The sequence below is a fragment of the Triticum urartu genome, chromosome 2A, assembly GCF_056163025.1.
Source record: "Triticum urartu cultivar PI428250 chromosome 2A, HENAU_Tu73, whole genome shotgun sequence".
Taxonomy (NCBI): Eukaryota; Viridiplantae; Streptophyta; class Magnoliopsida; order Poales; family Poaceae; genus Triticum; species Triticum urartu.
Genome location: NC_141874.1, coordinates 590,913,141 through 590,936,712, shown reverse-complemented (window position 1 = coordinate 590,936,712; position 23,572 = coordinate 590,913,141). Strand labels below are relative to the sequence as shown.

At 48.8% G+C, this 23,572-nt stretch overlaps 3 protein-coding genes across 3 annotated transcripts; 1 reads left to right on the top strand and 2 right to left on the bottom strand.

Moving 5' to 3' along the window:
* Positions 1 to 4,631: 4,631 nt before the first annotated feature.
* LOC125538987 (uncharacterized) lies at positions 4,632 to 6,580 on the bottom strand. The gene is made up of 2 exons (XM_048702322.2): positions 6,115 to 6,580; positions 4,632 to 5,609 (listed from the first exon to the last, which is right to left on the bottom strand). Exons 1-2 carry the CDS (start codon positions 6,452 to 6,454, stop codon positions 4,885 to 4,887), a joined length of 1,065 nt encoding a protein of 354 aa, XP_048558279.1. The 5' UTR covers positions 6,455 to 6,580; the 3' UTR covers positions 4,632 to 4,884.
* On the top strand, positions 6,545 to 8,613 carry LOC125538988 (2-phytyl-1,4-beta-naphthoquinone methyltransferase, chloroplastic). The gene is made up of 8 exons (XM_048702323.2): positions 6,545 to 6,800; positions 6,875 to 6,939; positions 7,024 to 7,114; positions 7,227 to 7,315; positions 7,453 to 7,586; positions 7,658 to 7,719; positions 7,920 to 8,019; positions 8,434 to 8,613. The coding sequence occupies exons 1-8, from the start codon at positions 6,633 to 6,635 to the stop codon at positions 8,532 to 8,534; spliced, it is 810 nt and encodes a 269-aa protein (XP_048558280.1). The 5' UTR covers positions 6,545 to 6,632; the 3' UTR covers positions 8,535 to 8,613.
* Positions 8,614 to 9,833: 1,220 nt separating this feature from the next.
* Positions 9,834 to 13,511, bottom strand: LOC125538985 (GDSL esterase/lipase LTL1). The gene is made up of 5 exons (XM_048702321.2): positions 13,097 to 13,511; positions 12,850 to 12,977; positions 12,507 to 12,749; positions 10,517 to 10,772; positions 9,834 to 10,401 (listed from the first exon to the last, which is right to left on the bottom strand). Exons 1-5 carry the CDS (start codon positions 13,338 to 13,340, stop codon positions 10,166 to 10,168), a joined length of 1,107 nt encoding a protein of 368 aa, XP_048558278.2. The 5' UTR covers positions 13,341 to 13,511; the 3' UTR covers positions 9,834 to 10,165.
* Between the last annotated feature and the right edge of the window lie 10,061 nt (positions 13,512 to 23,572).

Here is a 23,572-nt window from a genome sequence, read left to right as displayed (position 1 = left end):
TTCATAATATAAGGGCATTTTTGACACTCCCTCAATCTTATAATATAAAAGTGTTTTTGATTGTTTAGCTCTCAAAGACACAACGGGAGAATCTCATTAAGGAACAAATGAAGATCATTGGCTTGCGCCATGGCTGATTTTTTTTTCAGTATACCAATCAGGACTTGTGCACAAGATATGCTAAAGTTCCGGACAGCCCGAAGGGGGAAACCTTTTCATCACTTGTTCCCCTTCTCTTTTCAGTTTTAGATCTTATTGCCATCATTCATATAGATGGTTCTTAGCTATCAAAAAATTCCGGAAAATGTCTGACTTGAAGTACATCATACATACTCCCTCTGTAAACTAATATACGAGCGTTTAGATCACTACTTTACGGAGGAAGTATTATTTTTATAGCAGCACAGATCGCTGTAGGGTCAACGTATTTAAAAGAGACATAGAGTTCAAAATATGCACCCTATTCTGCACAACCAGCATACACCAATTTGTTTCAAAGCAGCATATGTAACAACCTGCTAACCAGTAAGACTACACACAAGCGAATCAAACAAGACACCATAAAGTGGTTTCGCTAGATGAACATCAGCCATTTATAGTAGTGTTTCCAGAGTACACATAAAGGAAGAGGGAAAAACATGGACTTGAAGCATCCATGGATTCACCACACACACAGACTTCCGATTATTCGACTTCCACCTGATACAACTGAATGGAGAGAAAAGGATAAAAAGGGGGTGGACTCCTGCCGGAGTTCACCATTGCCGTTTTGTGACTTGCCGATTCTTGCGTACCTCAGGCGACCACCTGGGAGGTCAGGAGAGGCACCGCAAAGCTGAAGCGCTTCCTGCGCAGGAGAGCTCAGCTTTGCGCTTCATCCCGACCCTACTTCCGCTCTCAAGAGCCATGTAGATGCTCGAGCCATGCGCCTTCCATAGTCGGTAGGGGCTGTGGACAAGAGGAGAGGGAAGGGTTGCCTTATATGCTCGTGAGGCTGCTGATGTCTGCAAGTGCTTTGCCAGGTAAATCATAGTGCAAGGACCAAGAATCTGCAAGGTGGCATTTTAAATTGGCCAGCGTACAATGCATTATTGGAGAAAGGACAATGAGAGTAAACTAAACTTTACTGTGTCGAGTGCTCAATTGCTGGAATTCACAATGATGTCGTTGTTGCCTCCCTACATGTCAATTTCATCATACATTCTCTCTAGAGAAATTCCCATTCCACTCCCAGACCCACTGTTATCAAAAGCAGTTATTTACTCACCAGAACAATGTTAAACCTATATTGTAAAAAAGGAGAGCATTTACAAAAGGCACTGCAGAAGCTATGATCAACATCCAATTCCAGGGCATCTATACTCGTAAACTTCATATCTCTTTTCACTAGATGCAGATTTTACCTCATTATCTCTTTGATTTGTCATTCGATTTTCACTAGTTGTCCCATAATTCCATTGACATTAGACCTTCCAGTTTTATCCAGTAGCACGTATAATAGGTGATAGGTCCTTCCTCGCAGAGCAGTGCTTTCAGCTAGAGATATTTACCAGCAAATATAAAATTCAGGAACTGATCATGTGGGCTGAATCTACCATAAAATATAAAGGTAGCCTAAGCCTTTACAAAAAGCTGAAGAAGCACACTCCACCTCTAAAGCTATGCCTTTAAGAATATGGAGCTAGAGCAATGTGGCCTTCCTATTCAGCCAATACTTCATGCTTATCCGAAGTGTTGCATTTCCCAACCCTGGAGTGTAGATTAGAAAGTCCTCTATCTAATTAAATCATCTCCCATCTCGATGCTGTTAAAGTTGACATGATCACCAGATCTCAGTTCCAACTTCCAAGTAAGATTAGCACTCTCGAGTCCCAGCTGGGCCATCCCTGGATATACATTAAAATCCTCAAATAAAATCAACTACGTATAATCAGTGGACAAGTGCTCCCAGTACGACAGCGAGGAAATCACTACCACCAATCGTGGGGCTCCACTGCTCCACCAAAGTGGGGTTTAATCGTTGGCCGCAATCAAGTGGAGCAATCCAACGAACTTTCCGAATGTTCGTTCTTTTAGTAGATGGCTGAGGGATGCACATAGTGAGTGCCCTCGCAGAAATGCACCAATCAGTGACGTCAGAGACAAGAACCAAGGTTTGTGGTTCCCACCATAGTGATTGGTTGGTTACCACTGGCGATGGCCACGGAACATGCTGTACCTGGTTGATTCTATCAAATCCAGGCAGGCAGGCAGACAGGGAGTAGATACTAGATTTATGTTTTTAACCAAGTTAGTTACTTCTTACCAATGGTTATGTGGGTAATTCATATAGCTGCTGTAGAGCTGACTAATTGGGGAATGGCTATTATGCCACCAAATATACAGCATCTCCTCGTGGATGTGGAAATCCAAATGCTCAGCCAAACTCAAAGCTTTTGTCTGTTTACTCTTTAATGACAGACTAAATACTCAAGATATGCTTGAAAGGCATAACTTCCATACGAATGGCGGTTCCAGCTGCGTTACGTACCTCGGGGACCCTTGAAACTCATGATCATATTTTCTGGAACTGCTCCTTCAGCAGGGGCTGCTGGGCCTCAATTAATCTTCACCTTGCTCCTTCCTCTCAGCAAACCTCTCTCAAGAGAAGCCTTTCTTGTAGCAGCTTGGAACATTTGGAAACAAAGAAATGCTAGAATTTTTCAATAATATTCCTCCTAGTTTAGCCTCCTGGCCTTTCCTCATTAAAAGAGACCTTTTCCTTCTCTCTTACAGAATGAAGGATGAGCAGGCTTACCAGATTAGCAGTTCTTCTCCCCCTCCCCCTGTACAGCCCTCTCTTGCAAATATTACTACGTACAACTTTGTACTAAACCAGCGACAAGTAATATGGATCGGAGGGAGTACTTGTTTTACTAAATTTGTACTGTCGACCCCCCCCCCCCCCCCCCCCCCTATATAATTTTCCGTTCAAAAAATATATATCATGTTCAGGGTTGCAAATTAGGTTTCTCATGCTTAAGGAGAGTAAAACAGATGTATAGACAGCGCGTGTTTACTTAGAAAGTTAAAGTCTGGAACATAGATACAGTATTCTTACCAGACTAATCCATAAATTAGGTTTAGCCATGTAGGGGTGAACCCCTTCACGTCAAAGAAATCCCCTAGCCATTAATGATGAAACCAAAGGAGGCCATGACATCAGCAGATAAGGTCTGGAAAGTCAACTATATTGTCAATTCAATACAACAGGGCTGCAAAGATGAGTAGGATCAAACTAGAGATTTTATGTCAGACAGTAAATCAGATTCTCTACAATGAAAATTCAAGCAATAGGTTGTCACATAGCCTCGTCTTGGGTCTAGATGCCTCGTGTATCAGTGGGATGAATCCAATACAACTCTATAAGGCTCAGCTAAAGGGTAGATTAACATACCCACTGCATGTCAGCCATCAGGTGAAGGCCTAAGAGCACAACTAAACCGGCTAGTGTAAGCCATTCTAGCATAATAAAATTCAAGTCCCCTTGGTAGCTAACCTAAACAAACAGTTGCTATTGAATCCTTTTTAAGGAAAAAGGTCAGAAAACATCAAAGGTTACTTAGCTACATAAGACTGAACACATCACTATCTTTATTGTTCATATTCAGAATACAGCTATTCTTGGTGACCTGATGTAGAAACAGATAATTCTTATTAGTGCACAGTTAGTACTTAGTGGTGTCAGATAGAAGGATGCAGGAAGGGAAACCTTAGAGCTTTCTTCACTTATCATCCCAAGCAAACCATATGATTCTCATTATTCTATCTCTCTGACTTGCCAACCAGCATTCCCGCTTATTCAAAGTGACACAGATCACATCTTGTCCATTATTACCAAGGTATCTCATTCTACTGTAGATGATTTGCCTCTAATGAATTCAGAACAAGTCACAAACAAATTGAAGCATCCTTTGAAGTTATCTTCAAATATTACCCATAGTTATTACCACTGTCATGTACATGTCAAAATTGATTCATGTCTTCATTATTTTCACCGATAGGAGCAGAACAGTTCTGTAAACTGGACCAGTTGATCTGATCTGCGTCCTGCCTTCTGAGCCATGTGTGATTAGCACAAAGGCAGGACTCAGAACTTTCTGGGAAAATGCAAACGATAAAGAATAAAGTAGCTGTACTGAAGCGTGGTTTGAGTATTGCTTCATGAGTCACTAGTAACTTAGTAAGATCCACTAGACCGCAATATATTTTTAACTTATCAGAAAAGTAACTAACAACTTTTTTCCTTGTTTTGGCCCGCTGAGGCTGTGGCAACTACCCAACACCTCAAATTTCATCCAAGAAAAACAATGATCCAACACTTTTAAGAATTGTGATTAGCATGTTGACCATACTGTGCAGTAGGTTAATATAAGCAACAGTGCATGCACTGGAAAAGTAAAATCGGTAACCATTCCAGCCGTTATCAGAATGTGATCAAAAAGAAAAATAAGAAAGCACTGCGTACAGCATACTGTAAGTTTTCAGACAGAATTATTAGTTTATGACCAGCGAAAAGCTTAGTCAGAGGCTCTTCCAGGTAGATGTCTAGATTGTTGCTGAATCATCACTTCTATGCACCAGTCACCAGATGAACTTCAAAACAGTTTGTGCTCAAATAACATGAACAGATAGCTTCAAAGTTTTGTGGAAGCTTACAACAAATACTGATTGCTGTGAATGCCTAGCTATAAATTAGACATCATACTACTATAAGCTCATCATTTGAAATAAATTAACATAAATTCAAAGAGCTACCTGAATGAAATCAATTTGGTTCATTCAGGGAATAGGTTGGTCCATGCCATATTGATACTTCAACTGGGAATAATGATGTTTTATGCCTTAAGAGGTTGGGTGGTTGACTAGGTTCTCTGGTTGCCACACACGGAGAAGGCGGTCATAAAATGAACAAGTAGCGATAACTGAAGAATCTGTGTTATGTTCCGCTGCTTCACTTGTCTGCCAATCTGCACCATATGCTAAGGACTCATGCTTGCAATATGTTTCCATTATGGTAGCATCTCCAGCCCCTGCTTTAACAATGGCAAAACCGTTGTGCATGCATGCAGCCAATACGATATCTGGAATATTAGGATGATATTTCAACCTCCATACACCACCTCCTAAATTTAGGGACTTCTCGTCCACAGGTTTCATCATTGATCTCATGTCCCAAACTCTGAGAAATTCATCATAGCTTCCAGTGAGTAGCATATTCTCCTCCAATGGGTTCTGAGCAATGCAACATACACCCATAGTATGAGTCTTCTTATTCCGAAACACAGCATTCGATGGGCTTTCCCGCAAATCCCAGCAACCGAAAGAGCAGTCATCCGATCCACTGTACAACAAGTGTGGTCTTGCACGATCGAAATAACATGTCCAAACTTCATACTGATGAGCAGTCCATTGTTCTGATACCTCCAGGCGGTCCTCTCTCATGGGAACCACAGACAGTGAACCATCTGATAATGCAACGGCAAGGGAATCGGCATTTTGGTTCCAGTCCACATACAAGCACATTGATGAAGAAATGTTTCCAGCAACCACGTCTGTGAGAACAACACCTGTGTAATTTGGTCATACAAAGCACTTGTATCAGCCCTCAGGATGTACTTTTAGACATGATCAAGATATTACATATATGAAATGTTTGTTATACTTTACAACTATACATCAGTTCCCGGCATCAGTGTGGAATTCACAAGGCTAACTTTTTAATCGAACAACGATATTATGAAAAATATGAGCAATGCATTTCAGCAAGACTAGCAGAGCAACCCAACTTTACTCTGATCATCAATCAGCAGCAATACCCTAGTTGTCAACAAAGTAATGGCAATCTTCCCAGAATATTGCAGCCTACAAACAGCTTGTTCTGAATCCAGATTAAACTACGCCTTTCGTATGAACATTGGCAACCAGAACCTGGTCGTGCTAGTTCTAATGAAACGTAGCCTGCCAGCAGATGATACCAGTTACACTATACAGTTAACACATGGCCCTGTTTTAACATAACAACAGTTTTGTTCCAATATCTACAGAGATAGTAACAGCAGTAGCAAGCAGCACCTTCGTCCGAGCCGTCTTCATGCTCGAGGCGCCGGAGCACGAGGCGGCCGTGGGCGTCGGCCTGCGCGAGCAGCGGCGCCGAAGGGCTCCACTTCATGTCGAAGACGCCGGCGGTCTCCACGGTGTGGAGCAGCCGGAGCCGTCGGGACTCGTCCTCCGCGCCGGCGTCGACGGAGAAGAGCGACACGGTGCCCACGCGGTCCTGCTGCTGCTGCTGCTCCTCCCCCGCCTGCTCCTGCAGCGTGTACGTGGCGGCCGCCAGGACGTGGCGGAAGGGGCGGTGCGGGCAGAACTCCACCGCGTCGGCGTTGCCGCTGAGGTTGCAGGACTCCACGTCCATCGCTAGACCCTCGATTTCCCCCGGGATGCAGCCCTCGGCGGCGGCGGCGGCGGCAAGGGTGGAGGGCTCCAAATAGTTGAGCTTCAGAGGCAGGGGCAAAAGAGTCAATGGTCACCAGTCAAACCTAGTCATACTAACCTATCCTAATCATGTGGCGGGGGCGAGCAAACGGACACCGATGGGCACCTTAGCCGCGGCGATTCCCGTGACCGCCGCGGCGACGGCGGCGTCTGGACACGCCGGCGGCCGACGACGACGGCCACGCGGCTCCGTCGCCGTGCGCTGCTCGTCCGCGGCCGACGAGCGGCAGGCCCTCTTCAGCCGCATCGCCCCCGTCTACGACCATGTCCGTACCTCCCGCACCCCTCCCCCTTTCCGCTGCATTGGTAAATACTGTACTGACGACCGCGTTCCTTGCAGCTCAACGACGTGCTCAGCCTGGGGCAGCACCGGACGTGGAAGCGCATCTGCGTCTCTTGGTCCATGTACATCCCTAGTGCTAGTCGCAATAGTAATGTGAATTCAGAAGACAACTGGTTGATGGGAATTTTTTGTTTTCTGAACATCAGGGCGAAGAGAGGGGATCGGGTTCTTGATCTCTGCTGCGGGAGCGGGGATTTGGCGTTCCTTCTGTCTCAGAAGGTCGGCCTAGACGGAGAGGTTGGTACTCTGCTGAAATGTCGGATTGACTTCAGGGTTCAGAACTTCAGAGTAGCCAAGCAATTTTTTCGGGAGTTGGCAATCTTATGTTCCAACCTCTGAAATATCACAGGTGATGGGTGTGGATTTCTCAGGGCAGCAGCTGCAAACTGCTGCTAGCCGTCAGGACCAACGCTGGAAGGCTTGCTACAAGAACATCAAGTGAGCACCCCCAATGTGAGAGCTTGGGAATTTTGACATTCCTGCTATTGTGCAGCTTTGTGAGGATATGCAGAATTTGCTTGTCTTTTGATCAGGCTAACAACTTATGTGGTTAGCTAAGACATGCTTTGTCGCAGATGGATCGAGGGCGATGCACTTGATTTACCTTTCACAGACCGTTACTTTGATGCTGTTACGGTTGGCTATGGATTGCGCAATGTGGTTGACAGACCCAAAGCAATGCGAGAGATCCTTAGAGTCCTAAAACCAGGTCGGGTGTATGGTTCAAATTCTGTTTCAGTTCAGCATGAATTCTCATTATTTGGTTTTTCTGGACTGCAGGATCACGAGCATCTGTTCTGGATTTTAACAAGAGCTCATCATTTTTCACGGCATCCTTACAGGTAAACTTTCAGCCCATATTGGTACATGATACAGATGAATTGGTCTGCTCAACTTCCCTGACAAAGACTAATCATCCACTCTTCCACCATGGCATTCTAGCAAAATCACATGTAGTCACATGTTGGCTTCATGTCCCATACAAGACTTTGGAACAGATCCTACAATCTTCACTAACTAAAGTGATATTTTTCTTGGACAGAGTTGGGCGATTGATAATGTCGTGGTTCCTCTGGCTAGTAGCTATGGACTTACTGAAGAGTACAAGTACTTGAAAAGTTCGATATCACATTATCTTACAGGTTTGAACATAATGTTTCGTTCCTGTGAAAACTTCCATGACACAGAAAGTATATCACGTCATCATGTAACACATAATGCGTGTCTAAGAACTAAACTAGAGTGCACCTAGAAAAAAGAATAAAACAAGAGTGATGTATCTCAAAACTTGCTACTCTGATAGCACAAGTACATCAACAGACATCTTAACTTGTCCTGATGGAGTACATTAGGATACCATCTATTTCCTTCATGTGCAAAGCCATGACATTATATAGATGTACATACCATTCTGCTTTTTTTAAGATAATAGTAAATTCTTTTGTTCCAAACGATTGAGTGGTATGTGCCATTTCACCAATGACTATATACTACTTCACGATTTTATCACCTTCCTTTATTTACATCAAGCTTGTCTTCATTTATCTGTTGTCCAGGAGAGGAGTTGGAGAAGTTAGCCAAAGAAGCAGGGTTTTCCTCAGGCAAGCACTATGAACTTGGTGGAGGGCTCATGGGAAACCTAGTAGCAACTCGCTGACTATAATTGTAGCAATGAACGCTGATCTGTATGAATTATCTGAATTTTTAAATAATTAATTTTCCTCTGCATTACCCAATATGCAGTTTGGCTGATCCCAAACTGAACCAATGCTTCAAACCTCCCAGCTGTGCATTTCTCTTGCTTGAACAATAAAACAACACACCTACGGCATGGAAACAATCAGGTCACCATGAAATCACACCTACGGCATGGAAACAATCAGGTCACCATGAAATCACACCTACGGCATGGAAATCAAAACCACAGTTCTGAGATGCAGGCCGTTCAATCAAAGTCACAGTTCTGAAGTGCAAGCGCCACTGCGCATACCAGGTGTGCTGCTCTGCAACTTCTGAGCAATAAGGCTGGAAATCAAGCATAAAAAACAAGCACCTCCTCGTCTTATTGGTGGAATTGTGAATGCATGGGAATTATCAGGTGAGGACTTCAGGATCTGAATGTTTTCCCGTGAAGCGCGCTGCTCTGAATTCTGAATCCTGTATCCTCTGCCCTCCTCTGTTTATTCGGTCCCCATTTCGGCAGTTCAGATCTACACTGGAATATTTTATGTTCAGTGATTTTACCAGTGACTATGGTGAAACTTCTTCGGTTAAACTCGATGAACGACCCAGCAAAATATTCGCAGTAAAACACAAGTAACCCCCTAGTAGGAGTCTAGCTAGCACCCAAAGGGTGACATGAATGAATTATCTGAATTTTAAGTTTGTTAATCCATTTTCCACTACATTGCCTGAATATACAGTTTTTCTGATCCCATTCGGAACCAATGCCCCAGCTGTGCATTTCTCCTGCTTGAACAAGAAAACAACACGCCTACGTCATGTGAATCAAAATCACAGTTCTGAAGTACAACCATGGTCACAGTTCTGAAGTGCAAGTGCAGGTGCCACTGTGCATACCGGGTGTGCTGTTCTGCAGCTTCTGAGCAATATGTCTGAAAATCGGAGGAAAAAAAAAGCTCCTCCTCGTCTGATTGGTAATTGGAACTCGGAAGGCATGGAATGATCAGGTGAGAATTTCAGGTCCTGTTATTTATTTATTTCCGGTGAAGTGCGCACTGCTCTGAATTCTGAATCATGTATCCTCTGCCCTCCCCTGTTTATTCGGTCCCCATGTCGAGACAGCTGAGATCTACACTGGAGTATTTATGTTCAGCGATTTTAATCAGTGATTCTGGTCAAACTTCTTCGGTTAAACCCGATGAATGATCTAGCAAAACATTCGCAGTAAAACATGGTAACATAGTAGTAAATCCCTATTGGAAAACACAGAAGGTTCACAAGCTACAACGAATTCTTGGATCAATCTGGTAGAAACCATTGTCTTACAATTTCCTAGGCACTAGCTCTGCTAAACAATCTGGAGCAGCAAACAGAAAATAAGCAATCTCTCTTAATTAACACCCAAATTACTCTCAAGTCTCAACTAAACCAAGGACGGACCTATCAAAAACTTTTGACCACCCGCTCCGGTCCAGGCACATAGGGAGAGACCAATAACAAATTAAGCACCATATATATGTAGCTATATATATGTAGGTCGGCAGGGCACACACAGATGGACTAGTCCTACTGGCTAGCTACGTACGTAGCGTAGAGGTAGACGTGCTAGTTCCTGGTGTTGTCCATGGCGAGGATGGTGCTGAGGTTCATGGGGCTGATGTGGTCGGTGGTGCCGTGCATGAAGTTGGCGACGATGATCCGGTTGGCCCGCTCCGTGGGGTGGAAGGCGTCCCAGTAGGCGTACACGTCCCGGTTGGCGCACACGTTGGACGCCGGCGTGCACAGCCCGATCCCGTTGTACGGGCCCTGCCCGCAGCACGCGATCTTGGCCGTCGCGAACCCTGCGCATGCATGCATCGTTAATTTTTCTTTCTTTCTTTCTTTCACCGACCTGCTAGCTCGAGACCAAATGCGTACGTGAAACAATTTTGTTTGATCGAGAGTTGGAGACCATACCGTACTGCTGCGGGTTGAACATGAAGTCGAAGCTGACCCTGTTGGTGTTGGCGGCGATGAAGACGTCGTCGTGGCCCACCTCGCCGTTGAGCTCCGTCAGCATCCGCTCCAGCTGCGGGTTGAAGAGGTCGGCGGCCCGCGTGAGGTCCGGCGCGCAGGACCCGTCGAGGCTGTGGAGGGCCAGCTCTGCCGGCACGCACCCGATCATCCCCGTCCCCGTCACGATCACGCGCCGGGCGCCCAGCTCGTACAGCCGCTGCACCCCATTCCATGTCCACACACAGTCAGTCAGTCAGCTTTCGGTGTAAGACAACTTAGACTTAGACAATACTCCCTCCGGTCCTTTTTAGTTCGCATATAAGATTTAACTAAAGTCAAGCTTCGTAAAATTTGACCAACTTTATAGAAAAAGTACCAACATTCACAATCTAAAATCAATGCTAATAGATGTGTTTAGCATGGCAGATGTTGATATCTTTTCATATAAATAAGGTCAAACTTTGTGAAGTTTAACTTCAGAGAATTCTAACATGAGGACCGGAGGGAGGACAAGCAGCTCGCGCCGTTGCATCTTGCATTGCATGCAATGCATGGCCCCCCAACCCCAACCCAAGCCTCTACCCACGCCCTACACGTAGCTGCAACGAAGCATGCATGCATGGATGCACACGAAGACGTACGAAGGTGCATGCACGGTCTGTGGAGCGCCACAGTTGTTGCATGTGGATGGGTAAATGCATCGTGACAAGGGTACAAGTACTACGTGCAACAGTGGACAGTACTAAAACGCGAGCCTGCTGCTCTTTTACTGCGGAGAGAGAAGAGAGTGTGTGCATGCGTGGCAGACGAGAGTGCTTTTGTACTACGTGGTGCGCGCGTGTGTACCGTGTACTGGGCTGCTGCCCACTGCTTGGCCTATACCTATATTGATTGCCTGGGCAGAGAGGTTGGTGGCAACGTCCAACATGCATGCATCGCATCCAGACGATCCCACGATGACGAGACATACTACCCCAGCCCTCCCTCCCTACGGTAAGAACTGAGTTTTCTTGGTTGGCAAACTCGGCAGGGCAGTGCCAAATGTTTAGGCCTGTTGTCACTGGAGCCTATGAACGAATCATAAATGTCGAGGTGCACCAATGCAAAGAGATCTGGTACTACGAACCAGCCTTCATTTCCTTTCAATGTAGGAGTACTCTGTAGCTCTACGTAGTAATGTAAATATTGCGGTACTTTGGAGATACTGTGGGTGGAACATTTCCTATCGCTGTTTAACAGTGTTGTTTAAGTGTTCCCGTAGCTCTTATTAATTTGATGATGCCTAATCTCTAGCTGTGCATTATGAAGTATGAGTACTAATGACAGTGAAAATGAACTATGTTCGTGAGTGTTCTTTACTAGCAGTACTGGTGTGCTCAAGTGCAAGCTTAACTGTACACTATGTTTGGGTTCAGCCTCCACAGTGAAGATGTCCCAACAGTTACTGAAACTAGCCATCGACCATGAATAAAAATCGTCTCTCGCTTCATGGGCTAACTCTTGCCAGAAATAGTGTGCTTCTGAATTCGGCGTGCAGAACACTACAGGCCGCGTGTCAGTTTATCGCTTGCTGAACGTACTACCCAAAAATGACTCCACTACGAACAAATGTTCACCGGTGCTACCGCCCATCTCCCTCGCCATCATATCAGGCAGGCAGGCCACCATCATATCAGGCAGGCAGGCGGGCAGCCTACAGACTCATCTCTTTCCACTACTGTTCTAGCTACCATGAAGCAAAGCATTTCGTTTCCCTGTCTAATTTTGGAAACTTTTAGGCCTACCACTATTGTGCACCATACTGACAAAATACAAGACAACTAACGTCCCGACATTTTTTCACCTTGAATGCTAATCATGTCTTACAAATGCAAGCATGTTTTGGAGCAGAAATTATGTAGTATGTTTTTTCTTGGAATTAATTAGTGGTAAGTAAGTGAAGCATAGTTACCGCGAGGACTTTCTTGTACTCGGAGATGATGAAGGGGACGTAGTCGTGGATCTCGAACTGCTGGGACCTGGCGGAGAAGGGCACCAGGTAGTAGTTGTTGACGAAGTCGTTGCCGCCGAGGGTGATGAGCACCAGCGACTGGCTCACGCGCTCCCTCGCCGCGTCCTCGCCGATGTACGCCGCCAGCCTCCGCTGGTAGTCCTGGAAGTTCTGCAGCTGCTGCGCGATCCTGATGATGTTCACCTGCACGCACGCACACAGCATTGTCATCTCCGTTGGTTGCATTATTATAGATACCGTGCTAGTACATGATTCAAGCGTGCGTGCGTGCGTGGGAGCTTACGAATTGCACGCCTGTGTCGTTGAGGATGCCGACGCCGGCGGACGCGAAGTTGGCGCCGACGAGCAGGTTCTCGCCGCGCATGTAGGGGCTCAGGTACGGCAGCGCAGGCTCTGCCCCGAGGTACTCGCCTGATCAAGCATGTGGCAATGTCAAGAACTGCTCGATCTCTCGACAGATTAACGAAAGAGAGAGAGGCATGCTTTGATTAGCTGAGCTAGATGTGAGAGGAGGCACGCTGGAGACGTACTGATGATGTCGGGGATGTTGAGGCCGTTGGAGAACCTCCCCGTGGGCATGTGCGTGGGGAAGTCGATGCCGTAGGGCGGCGCGTCCGCGCGCGCCGTCGTCATGAGGTAGTTGTTGTTGCCGTTGTCGACGAGGGAGTCGCCGAAGACGAAGAAGGCCCGCGCCGCGGACGCCGTCGGCGCCGAGGCCCCGAGGAGGACGAGGAGCAGCGCCCCGACGACGAGGACCGGAGAGCAAGCGTCCATGGCTAACTCGCCAGAGAGGACCTGGGCACGACGACTCGTGTCGCGCGAGTAGTGACTATGGGACTGGCGAGCTCCAGTGGGTGGCTGCGACTTGGCAAGGCGCGCACGTCGTGGACACGAAAGGTGGCGAGCGGCCTCTGCCTCCTCTTATAGCGGCCAGAGGCCAGGCTGAACTCTCACTAGCTGTCTCGCAACCGCAACCTCACTCAGAGCGCCGAGTTAAGGAGGCCGGACGGACGGCAGTGGGTAGGGTAAGTGGGTTAGCGGGCGGGAGACAGCTAGCTTGGCTGGCTAACTAGGACCACCTGAAACGGATCGCGTTAAATGAGGCGAAAGCGGGTCGATGGATGGCGCGGTGGTTGGGGGCGCTAAATGCGGCGCCTTGGCGTGCGACGCCGGCCACTTGGCTCCCGCTCTCCGCCGTCGGCTCTCCTGCCTCGGATCACGTGCCGGCCTTGCGCGCCATGGGGGCGCTGGCTGCCTATTATTGCCCGGAGGCTACAGACAGATCGGCTCATCTGATCGACTTGAGAGCCGGCACGGCGCCGGAATGGAAGGCCTCCTCGTCGCAGTCTTTCAGAAAATTCAGACGGCGCAGGCCCGGCCGGGGTGTCAACCCCTCGTTGTTTTTCTTTTCTTTTCTCGTTTCTCCAACTCATGAGTCATGAGTATCTCGTCTACTGTAGTCTAGCTAGAAAAACATTTGCACCCATGCACGGATCATAAGATGATGTTCTTGTGATGAGAGTGACATCGGATTCTATCTGTTTGGAGAGACTCGATCGGGCTCTTGCTAGTTTAATTGTCTGATGACGGTCTATGTGTGCTCCAGTGCACTTGTTATTACTTCTAAATGGGGATATGGAGCACGAACAGCTTAATCTCAGTACTGCCGGCAAGAAAATGGCGTGTACTACTAAGTATGAGTGCTCCCCAATTAAACCCATGCATGTTAGGGTATCTCCAACGCGCATCACGAAAACACCTGCAAATGTCTGGATTTGGTCGTCTCTGGACACTTTTAGCCATTCAAAATGGATCATCAAATCAGGACTAACTGGTCCGGATGTCCGGAATCCCATAGACCGACCCTAAATCAGGGGAGCTCCGGGGAGTCCGGACATCCACCTTGACGGACTTCAACTCTCCAGACCCACCCCAAAAGCCCACCTGAAGCCCCGGTATTTTCACAAATCCTGCCCTTCTCTGCCCGTCTTGGCTTACGCAACCACCGCACTCCGTCGGATCCAGCCGCCACCCAGGTACCCTTGCTCCTGCCGACAACATCCATGGCAGACACTATGCACAACAACTATTCATTCAAATGTCATAGTGAAATTTCTTGACGTTCTTGTTTTTTTTACTTTGAAGCAAACATGATATATATATTATGATGAGGAGTCGAAAGCGGGTCGGTGCATGGACCGGGAGACACACTATGGTTGGGCGCTAAATGGGGCACCTTGGCGTGCAACGCCGGCCACTTGGCTCTCACTCTCGAGTGTCGGCACCTGCCTCGAATCACGTGTCGGCCCTGCCGCCGCCTATTATTGCGAGGCTACAGACAGAGCGGCTCATGCTCATCTGGTCGGTTTGAGATCAAGCAGGCACAACGGCGAAATGGAGCTCTCCCGGAAGAGAAGGCCTCATCCTCATTGTTAGACTATGTAACTGTATTACGTATAGCTTCTGTATACCTAACCGTGTATGGTTAGGATTTGTACTTTGTACCTATGTACCACCAATATATATATAAGTCACGCCACCCCTAGAGGGCTGTGCGATTCACCAAAAGAAGTTTAGGTCTAATATGGTATCAGCTTAGTTACGATCGTTGCTTCCGCTACTGCCACGATCGCATCTATGGCCTCGGTGCCGGCCGCCGCAGCTGCGATTCCTCCCGCGCCGACCGTCGTTCCAGCTGCCGGCCTCGCTGCCGCCACTCCGGCCGTCCCGGCCTCTCCGTTTTTGGCTTCTCCGCCGCTGCTTTCCCTGGCTGGCGCCTCCATGGCTGCCACCGCACAGGGCTCCGTCGTGCCACCGTCTCCGGTCTTCAGCGACTCCGCCGCTCAGCCGCCGGCAGGCTCCTACGGCGCCGCCGTCCCGTCTGCATCGTACGGTGCCGCTCCAGCCGCCAGTCACCAGGGCGCTATCCCGCATCTGTATGGAGTCCCGCCAGCAGGCTCCTACGACGGCGCTCCGTATACGCATCACCAGGGCGCCGCCCCGTATCTCCATCAGCAATCCGGCTCGGGTGGCGTCCCGCCTCTGCACTCGGACCTGCATCACCAGGGCGTCCCGTCTGTGCCCTACAGAGCAGCGCATCCTCATCAGGGCACTTCGTCCCTACAACAGCCGCCGGTGGCCGGCTCTTACGGCGCCGCGCCGGCTAGTCAATGGCCGGCTCCCTCTCCGCTGCAGCAGTCCTATGGCCACGCTGCTCCGTTGGCCTATGCCTACCCGCCAACCTCGGTGCCTGCGTCTCCTTATGGCGCGCCCTACGGCGGTGCATCGACAGAGCTGGTGGCTTCGTCCGTCGTGCCGAGTGGTCCTTCACCCCCGGTTTTTTATGCGCCGCCGCCGCCTTCGGATTATGGTGTATCTCATGCACCGTTCTACTTTGCGCATCTCATCCCGGTGAAGTTGACGACGGATAACTATCTGTCATGGCGTGCTCAGGTCTTACCACTTCTCCGCAGTCGTTACTTGGAGGGGTTTGTTGATGGCACTCTGCCGTGCCCGCCGCCATACCATCCGGGGCATCATGCGTGGGTGGCTCAGGATCAGGCCATCCTCTCCGCCATCCAGTCCTCTCTTACGGAGGGGGTCTCATCACTGGTCATCTTCGCCTCTACGTCTCGGGACGCGTGTACGGCTCTTCACACCAGTTTTGCTTCGCAGTCTCAGGCGCGGGCTCATGCCATTCACACTGCGCTTGGGGAGGTGAAGCTTCATGATCTCACCATCACCGACTAGTTCAATAAGGTGAAGGGTATGGCTGACACACTTGCCTCCATTGGCAAGGCGCTTGGTCCGGAGGAGTTCACTTCCTATGTCCTCAACGGACTGAGCGACGACTATGATAATTTGGTGGAGAATATCAATGGTCGTGACACTCCCATCCAGCCACGAGAGTTGTACGCACGTCTTCTTGCTACGGAGCAGCGCATCCAGGCTCGCCGGTCTACGTCGACTTTTCCTTCCGCCAACGCTGCAACACGTGGGAAGGGCAAGCCCTCCAAGCCACCAACGGGTGGCAAGCCTCCGCCGACCGCGCCTAATTTGCGGAACACCACTACCTTGACAGGAGGTCGAGTCCGTGCCTGTTGCCCTTCATGTGGTGCTCAGATTCCCTGCCAGCTATGTGGGCTTGATGGTCACCTTGCCTCTCGTTGCCATCGTCGCTTCAAGCAGGATTTCTTGGGGCTTGGGAACAATGGCAAGGGCAATGAGAAGCAGGCTTCCCTGGCGACTCATGAGCAGGGGCATACTCCTTCTTACCCAGTTGATGCATCTTGGTACATGGATACGGGGGCTACCAATCACCTGACGAGTGAGATGGGAAAGCTCTCTACACAGGAGCCGTACCGTGGACACGATCAGGTTCGCACCGCTAATGGGGAAGGTATGCACATCTCACATATTGGTCAAGCATCACTTCTTACACATCGATCCAAACAATTACGTCTTCTTAATGTCCTTCGTGTTCCCTCTGTTTCACGTAGTTTGCTTTCAGTTCCTAAACTTACTCGTGATAATAATGTTCTTGCTGAATTTCATCCTTTTCATTTCTTTGTCAAGGATCGGGACATGAGGGACGTACTTCTTAGAGGTCGACTACGCAATAATGGTCTTTATGCGCTTGATGTGCCACCAGCTCCCAGTGCCTTCAGTGGTGTTCGTGTGTCTCCATCACATTGGCATGCACGCCTTGGTCATCCTGCCACTCCTATCGTTCGCCACGTACTTCATCGTCATGAGCTTCCAGTTGTGTCCAATAAACATGTTGATGCAGTTTGTGATGCCTGTCAGCAAGGCAAGAGTCATCAGCTTCCTTTTTCTGAGTCGAGTCGTGTAGTCCATAAACCGCTTGAACTTGTGTTTTCAGATGTATGGGGCCATGCTCAAATCTCTGTTAGTGGCCATAATTACTATGTCAGTTTTATTGATGCTTACAGTCAGTTCACTTGGCTTTATCTTCTTAAACGCAAATATGATGTGTTTAATGTTTTCTTGCAATTCCAAGCGCATGTTGAGCGTCTGCTCAATCACAAAATCATTCATGTGCAATCAGATTGGGGGGGTGAGTATCACAACCTCAACGCATTCTTTAATAAGCTTGGAATCACACATCGTGTGTCTTGTCCTCATACACATCAGCAAAATGGTGTAGCCGAGCGTAAGTATCGCCATATAGTTGAGACTAGTCTTGCTTTGCTTGCCCATGCCTCGGTTCCTTTCCGGTTTTGGAGTGATGCGTTTTCCACTGCATGCTTTCTTATTAATAGACTTCCTACACGACTCCGTCAGATGAAAACACCACTTGAACTCTTGCTGAATGAAACTCCTGATTATACTTTTCTCAAGGTCTTTGGGTGTGCGTGTTGGCCTCATCTTCGTCCATATAACCAACGCAAGTTGGAGTTTCGGTCTAAACAGTGCGTGTTTCTTGGTTATAGTTCTCTTCATAAAGGGTACAAGTGTCTTCATGTTCCCTCTAACCGCGTCTACATCTCTCGTGATGTGGTGTTTGATGAGAATGTTTTTCCTTTTTCTGCACTTCCGGTCACCTCCACCACTCCCACTACACCTGAGAACTCTACTTTACCTTTGCATGTCCAATTTGTAGATGCTGCATATACTCCCTCGTTGCTACCTAACCATGGTGCAGGTATTGGGCGAGGAGCGCGCCTTGAGCTCCTTGATGATTCGTCGCCTGTGGTCGCTCGGGAACTCGATGGAGGGTGTCCAGGGAATGTTTCTCCTGTGCATGGCACATGCATCAGCACCCCTTCGCCTCCCCCTGGCCCCTCGTCCGCTGGCCCGCTGGCGCAGGCCCGGCCAGCTGCCGCTGCTTTGTGTGGGCCGCTCCCTGGCCTGGCACCCGAGCCGGCTGAGCCGGTTGCTGCTTCGGCTCCGCGCGAGGCGCGTCCTGGCCTTGCACCCGAGCCGGCTGAGTCGGCTGCTGCTTCGGCTCCGCGTGAGGCGCGTCTTGGTCCGCTCGAGCTGGCTGAGCCAGCTGCTGCTGCTTCCACCCCAGGCGGGTCAGCCTCGCCAGACCGTATGCCTGGCCAGGTGTTACCTCGCTCGCCTGGTTCGGCCACCTCTCCGTCGACCCCTGCGTGGTCCTCTGCTCCACATGACGCTCCTGAGACTGGTGATTCGTCTATGTCGTTGTCACCATCTTCTTCGACTGCATCTCCGACACCACCTCCGCCACCACCTCTGCCACCTACGGCTACTCGGCGTGCTCATACACGCAGTCAGAGTGGTATTTTTCGCCCAAAAGAGCGCAGAGATGGCACGGTTGCATGGATTGCGGCGTGTGTGGCGCAGACGGATGCTGACCCCCGTGCTGAGCCTCGACATTTTCAGGCGGCTCTTCGAATTCCTCACTGGCGTACTGCCATGGAACAGGAGTTTCAGGCTCTTCAGCGGAATGATACTTGGCGCCTTGTTCCTCCCGTGTCTGGTGTCAACATTATTGACTCCAAGTGGGTGTTCAAGGTCAAGAAGCATGCGGATGGGTCTATCGAGCGCTACAAGGCGCGGCTTGTGGCGAAAGGCTTTAAGCAAAGGTACGGTCTTGATTATGAGGATACGTTCAGTCCAGCTGTCAAACCTACCACTATTCGTCTGCTTCTGTCCTTGGCTGTTACCAAAGGGTGGTCTCTGCGTCAGCTTGATGTTCAGAACACTTTTCTTCATGGGATCTTAGATGAAGAGGTGTATATGCGGCAACCTCCAGGTTTTGTTGATCCTGCTCGTCCACATCATCTGTGCCGTCTTGTTAAGGCACTCTATGGACTTAAACAGGCTCCACGTGCATGGCATGCGCGACTTGGCTCAGTACTTCGATGTCTTGGCTTTGTTCCATCTACTGCTGACACATCTCTGTTTCTGCTACATCGTCCCGAGGTTACTATGTATCTGCTGGTCTATGTTGATGACATTATTCTTATCAGCTCCTCAGAGGCCGCTGCTGATCGTCTGTTGTCTGCTCTGGGTGGTCATTTTGCTGTCAAGGATCTGGGTGCTCTCCATTACTTTCTTGGTCTGGAGGTTTCACGGTCTCCTACTGGTCTGACTCTCACTCAGCATAAGTACTCCTTGGACCTACTTCGACGTGCTGGTATGTTGCATTGCAAGCATGCTACTACCCCTATGTCTGCGACAGATCGGTTATCAACCTTGGATGGTGCCTTGCTTCCTTCAGATGATGCTACAGAGTACCGCAGTGTTGTTGGTGGTCTGCAGTACTTGACTATCACACGACCGGATATCTCCTATGCGGTTAACCGTGTGTGCCAGTATCTTCATGCTCCTCGGACTTCACACTGGTCAGCTGTGAAGCGTATACTGCGTTATCTCTCTCATATTGTCACCTATGGCTTGCATCTTCGGTCTACCTCCTCGAGTGCTCTCCCTGCGTTCTCTGACGCAGATTGGGCTGGGAGCCTGGATGACCGTCGATCAACGGGGGGCTATGCTGTCTTCTTTGATCGCAACTTGATCTCCTGGAGTGCACGCAAGCAGGCCACAGTATCTCGGAGTAGCACTGAAGCAGAGTACAAGGCGGTTGCCAATGCCACGGCTGAGCTCATTTGGGTACAGTCTCTGTTAAAAGAGTTGGGAGTCTCTCAAGGGCAGCCACCAGTTCTTTGGTGTGATAATATTGGTGCGACATACCTTTCATCTAACCCGGTATTTCATGCTCGTACCAAGCACATTGAAGTTGATTATCATTTTGTGAGGGAACGTGTTGCACAGAAGCTTCTTCATATCAAGTTCATCTCCTCCAAAGATCAACTTGCTGACATCTTCACGAAGCCACTTCCACAACCTCAGTTTGAAAGTTGTAGGCGCAATCTTAACTTGCTTTGTACTTCAGGCTACAGTTAAGATTGAGGGAGGGTGTTAGACTATGTAATTGTATTACGTATAGCTTCTGTATACCTAACCGTGTATGGTTAGGATTTGTACTTTGTACCTATGTACCACCAATATATATATAAATCACGCCACCCCTAGAGGGCTGTGCGATTCACCAAAAGAAGTTTACGTCTAATACTCATAGCCTTTCAGAAATCCGGACGACACACGTTAGAGGCCTGTAGGCCCGCTTGTTTCTTCTCTCTCGTTTCTCTAGCTACTTCAAGAGTGTTGCGGCTTGCCATGTATCTAGCTAGAAAAACATTTGCACCCGTTTTTTTTTTAAGAAATGAGGCTCGAGACGAGCCCGACTTTGTATGCGCAAAAAAAGACGAGCCTGATTTTAAATTAACAAAGCCATCAACTGATCAGGATTACAAAAAATGAGTACAAGGACCAACTTCACTTACAAAATAAAAAAACATCAATATATCGAAAGATACAAGAATGCTGGAAGCACATCTTACAACACAACCCACACTTCAGGCACCTAAACTAGAGGAGATGGAGCGCCGCATGAAGAAGGGGTCGCCCTTCTTCTCCCTTGCCGAGGAGGGACCCTGCCCCCTCGTTCTGGCTCGATCACCCTAGAACATTTGCATCTACGGTCCGTGGATGAGAAGAGATGATGTCCATGAGATGGAGTGACATTGGATTCTGTTTGGGGAGACTCGATCGGGCGCTAAATAGTTTGCCCGGCCGACGATCTATGCGTGCTCCAGTGTTACTAATAAACCAGGACATGGAGCACGGACAGCTTGATCCCAGCACTGCCGGCGAGAAAACGATCGACATGTACTCCCATTACTCCGTAATTAAAACCGGAGTTAATGGCCATTTAATCCCAAGATGAGGAAAATCACCAGACTAACAGTAAAAATTTGAAATGAAGGATCTTCTTCTCGGTCGTGACCACACTAGTACACTACACGTCGTAACGTAGCAGTGAAAATTAACTCGAGAATGTCTACCTCTGCCACCAGCTGCAGAGCTACTCGATCAGTCCATGATGGCTTTCTTGCCAGTGTAGCCTCTGCCACTTTCTTCCATCGATACAGAAGCAGAACCACAAGTCACGAGTCGTCGCGCGCGTCTCCCCGTCTCCGTCCATGGACTCCACACCTCTGTAGGAGAAGTAGAACTCAGAACGCCACGGGAGTACATTGCATCCATTTTTCATCCTTGGGCGCGCCTGGCCGGGCCCCTGACTAACCGCCAGTCGTCCTACCTGCAAGCTAGCGTGCGTCGGAGAGGCCGGCCGGCCGGCAGAGGTTAATCAATAGGCCTCCCTCGCCATGAATACCAACCAACTGGTAACTCCCACCAGCAAAGAAAAAGAAAAAGAAAAGCTTGATATGGTCATAATTCCGTCGTGATAGACAGCATGTACTGTGCCGCTGGCCACTATTACGGCTCAACGGCCATCGACGCTCGCTGATGTTGAACGCGTACGTTGCCGATAGAGGTACACATGCATTCCCGCCTAAATATACCATAGTCGGCAAAGCCACAGCGCCCGCCGTGTATGTTGTACAGTACGTGCGTAGGCAGCTACCGCCCGGTCGGCTCCCATTCACTCATTCATGGCGCCATCCATATGAGGTGGTACTGCTGTGGCTGTGCCAGTAGCTAGCGGATGCACTCGTTACAAGGGCACATGTGAAATTCATGGCGCGGTGGGGTGGCGTGGGGTAGAAGGAAATTTCAATGAGCGCCCCGCCATCTACCATGCATGCACGGCAAATCATGCGCGCAGTGCAGTCGCCGATCGACCATGAATTCATGCAGTTCGTCGTACGTTATCTTTGTGCGGAATTGTGGATGCCTGATATGCCTTACGATCGTGCGGCCACGAGAGGAAATCTCTCTTCTTCTTCAGGCTATGGAGGAGAAAGACGTGCGTTTTTTTCCCACCAATGTCCGAGAAGGAAGAACACGAAACGGGCCATTTATTGGAGGAATATATGCGATCAATCAGCCATTCGGCAGTACTGTAGGTGCCTTGAATTTCGTATGAGAAAAGGAATAAACCAGCTACGATCACTAACACATGAATCAATTCAAGAATGCACCTGCTTCAAAACAAGGAAAGAATGTGTTCGACAGTTTGCACCGCTCCAATTTCTCGAATTTCTGAACGTCTGAATGTGACAAGTCATTTTCTGCACCACTTACTGTCTTGAATGAATTCCTGGATACGGCAGTCACTCATCGCGAGCAGCTATGCCAAGTGGTCAGTAAACTTAGCTGCAAAGCCGCGAATGCAGAGCTTTTTACTGGGACAGGGTAAATCACAAGCTGCCGATCTAGCTACCAGACGTAAAGCCTGAAGCGAGCATTCAACTCGCACAGTCAGGCCTGCCCCAGTGGCAGTTATGCAAAGCCGGCCTGGCTGGCTCCTGTGAGCCAGTAAGAAAGAAAGAGATCAGGCCGATGATCCGTGCGACCGACAGCGCGCATCCTCGCCTCGCCGTCTCTGCCTGGCAGCAGGCGATCGCCGTGGTGTTGTAATGCAGAGATGAAAAGCTGCCGTAGATCGAAGATTCCGATCGATCTTCGTCCCCATGCCGGCCATAAGTTTTTCGACTGTGTGCATAGTGGCTCGGGTCATCCAGATCTGGTTCCATCGGCTGGCGCATACATTCAGACATGGATGCATGTGCTGTGGTGCAGTTCGTATCCCATCCGAGTGACTGTTTCACTGTGCGTCTATGTTAACTTGGTCGAGATGGTGTTTTTTTTAAGGATTAGATCGACGAGTAAACGACATTGGCACGTGCCGGAGTTTGTTTTACTGGCAGGTGGTGCTACACTGGTCGCCGGCGGCCATCCGTCCCTGCTGTGCACAGTCGTCGCGCGCTCTCTCTCTCTCTGAACCTGCAAACAGCCAAGAGCTCGATATTCTATTGAATTAGGAGTAGTAGTTCTTTTTTTAACAGTTTATCTGAATTAGTTTGTGTTAGACTAATTCTATGTATAGCAGTGTACACCTGTGTATATCCTAGTTTGTAGGATCTGCAACAGCACGCCCTGGCCTGCGTGCCGATTCTTATGGGCTCTCTTTTGTATATGTTGTAACC

Bases quoted from the DNA above. Each gene is read 5' to 3' on its own strand.
- LOC125538987 (XM_048702322.2), bottom strand. From the start codon at position 6,454: ATGGACGTGGAGTCCTGCAACCTCAGCGGCAACGCCGACGCGGTGGAG. The intron at 5,610-6,114 runs GTGCTGCTTGCT...CAAATTACACAG, and splicing joins TGAAGACGGCTCGGACGAAG to GTGTTGTTCTCACAGACGTG.
- LOC125538988 (XM_048702323.2), top strand. From the start codon at position 6,633: ATGGGCACCTTAGCCGCGGCGATTCCCGTGACCGCCGCGGCGACGGCG. The intron at 7,587-7,657 runs GTCGGGTGTATG...TCTGGACTGCAG, and splicing joins CCTTAGAGTCCTAAAACCAG to GATCACGAGCATCTGTTCTG. The intron at 8,020-8,433 runs GTTTGAACATAA...TCTGTTGTCCAG, and splicing joins GATATCACATTATCTTACAG to GAGAGGAGTTGGAGAAGTTA.
- LOC125538985 (XM_048702321.2), bottom strand. From the start codon at position 13,340: ATGGACGCTTGCTCTCCGGTCCTCGTCGTCGGGGCGCTGCTCCTCGTC. The intron at 10,773-12,506 runs GTAACTATGCTT...AATGGGGTGCAG, and splicing joins AGTACAAGAAAGTCCTCGCG to CGGCTGTACGAGCTGGGCGC. The intron at 10,402-10,516 runs GTATGGTCTCCA...ATGCATGCGCAG, and splicing joins GTTCAACCCGCAGCAGTACG to GGTTCGCGACGGCCAAGATC.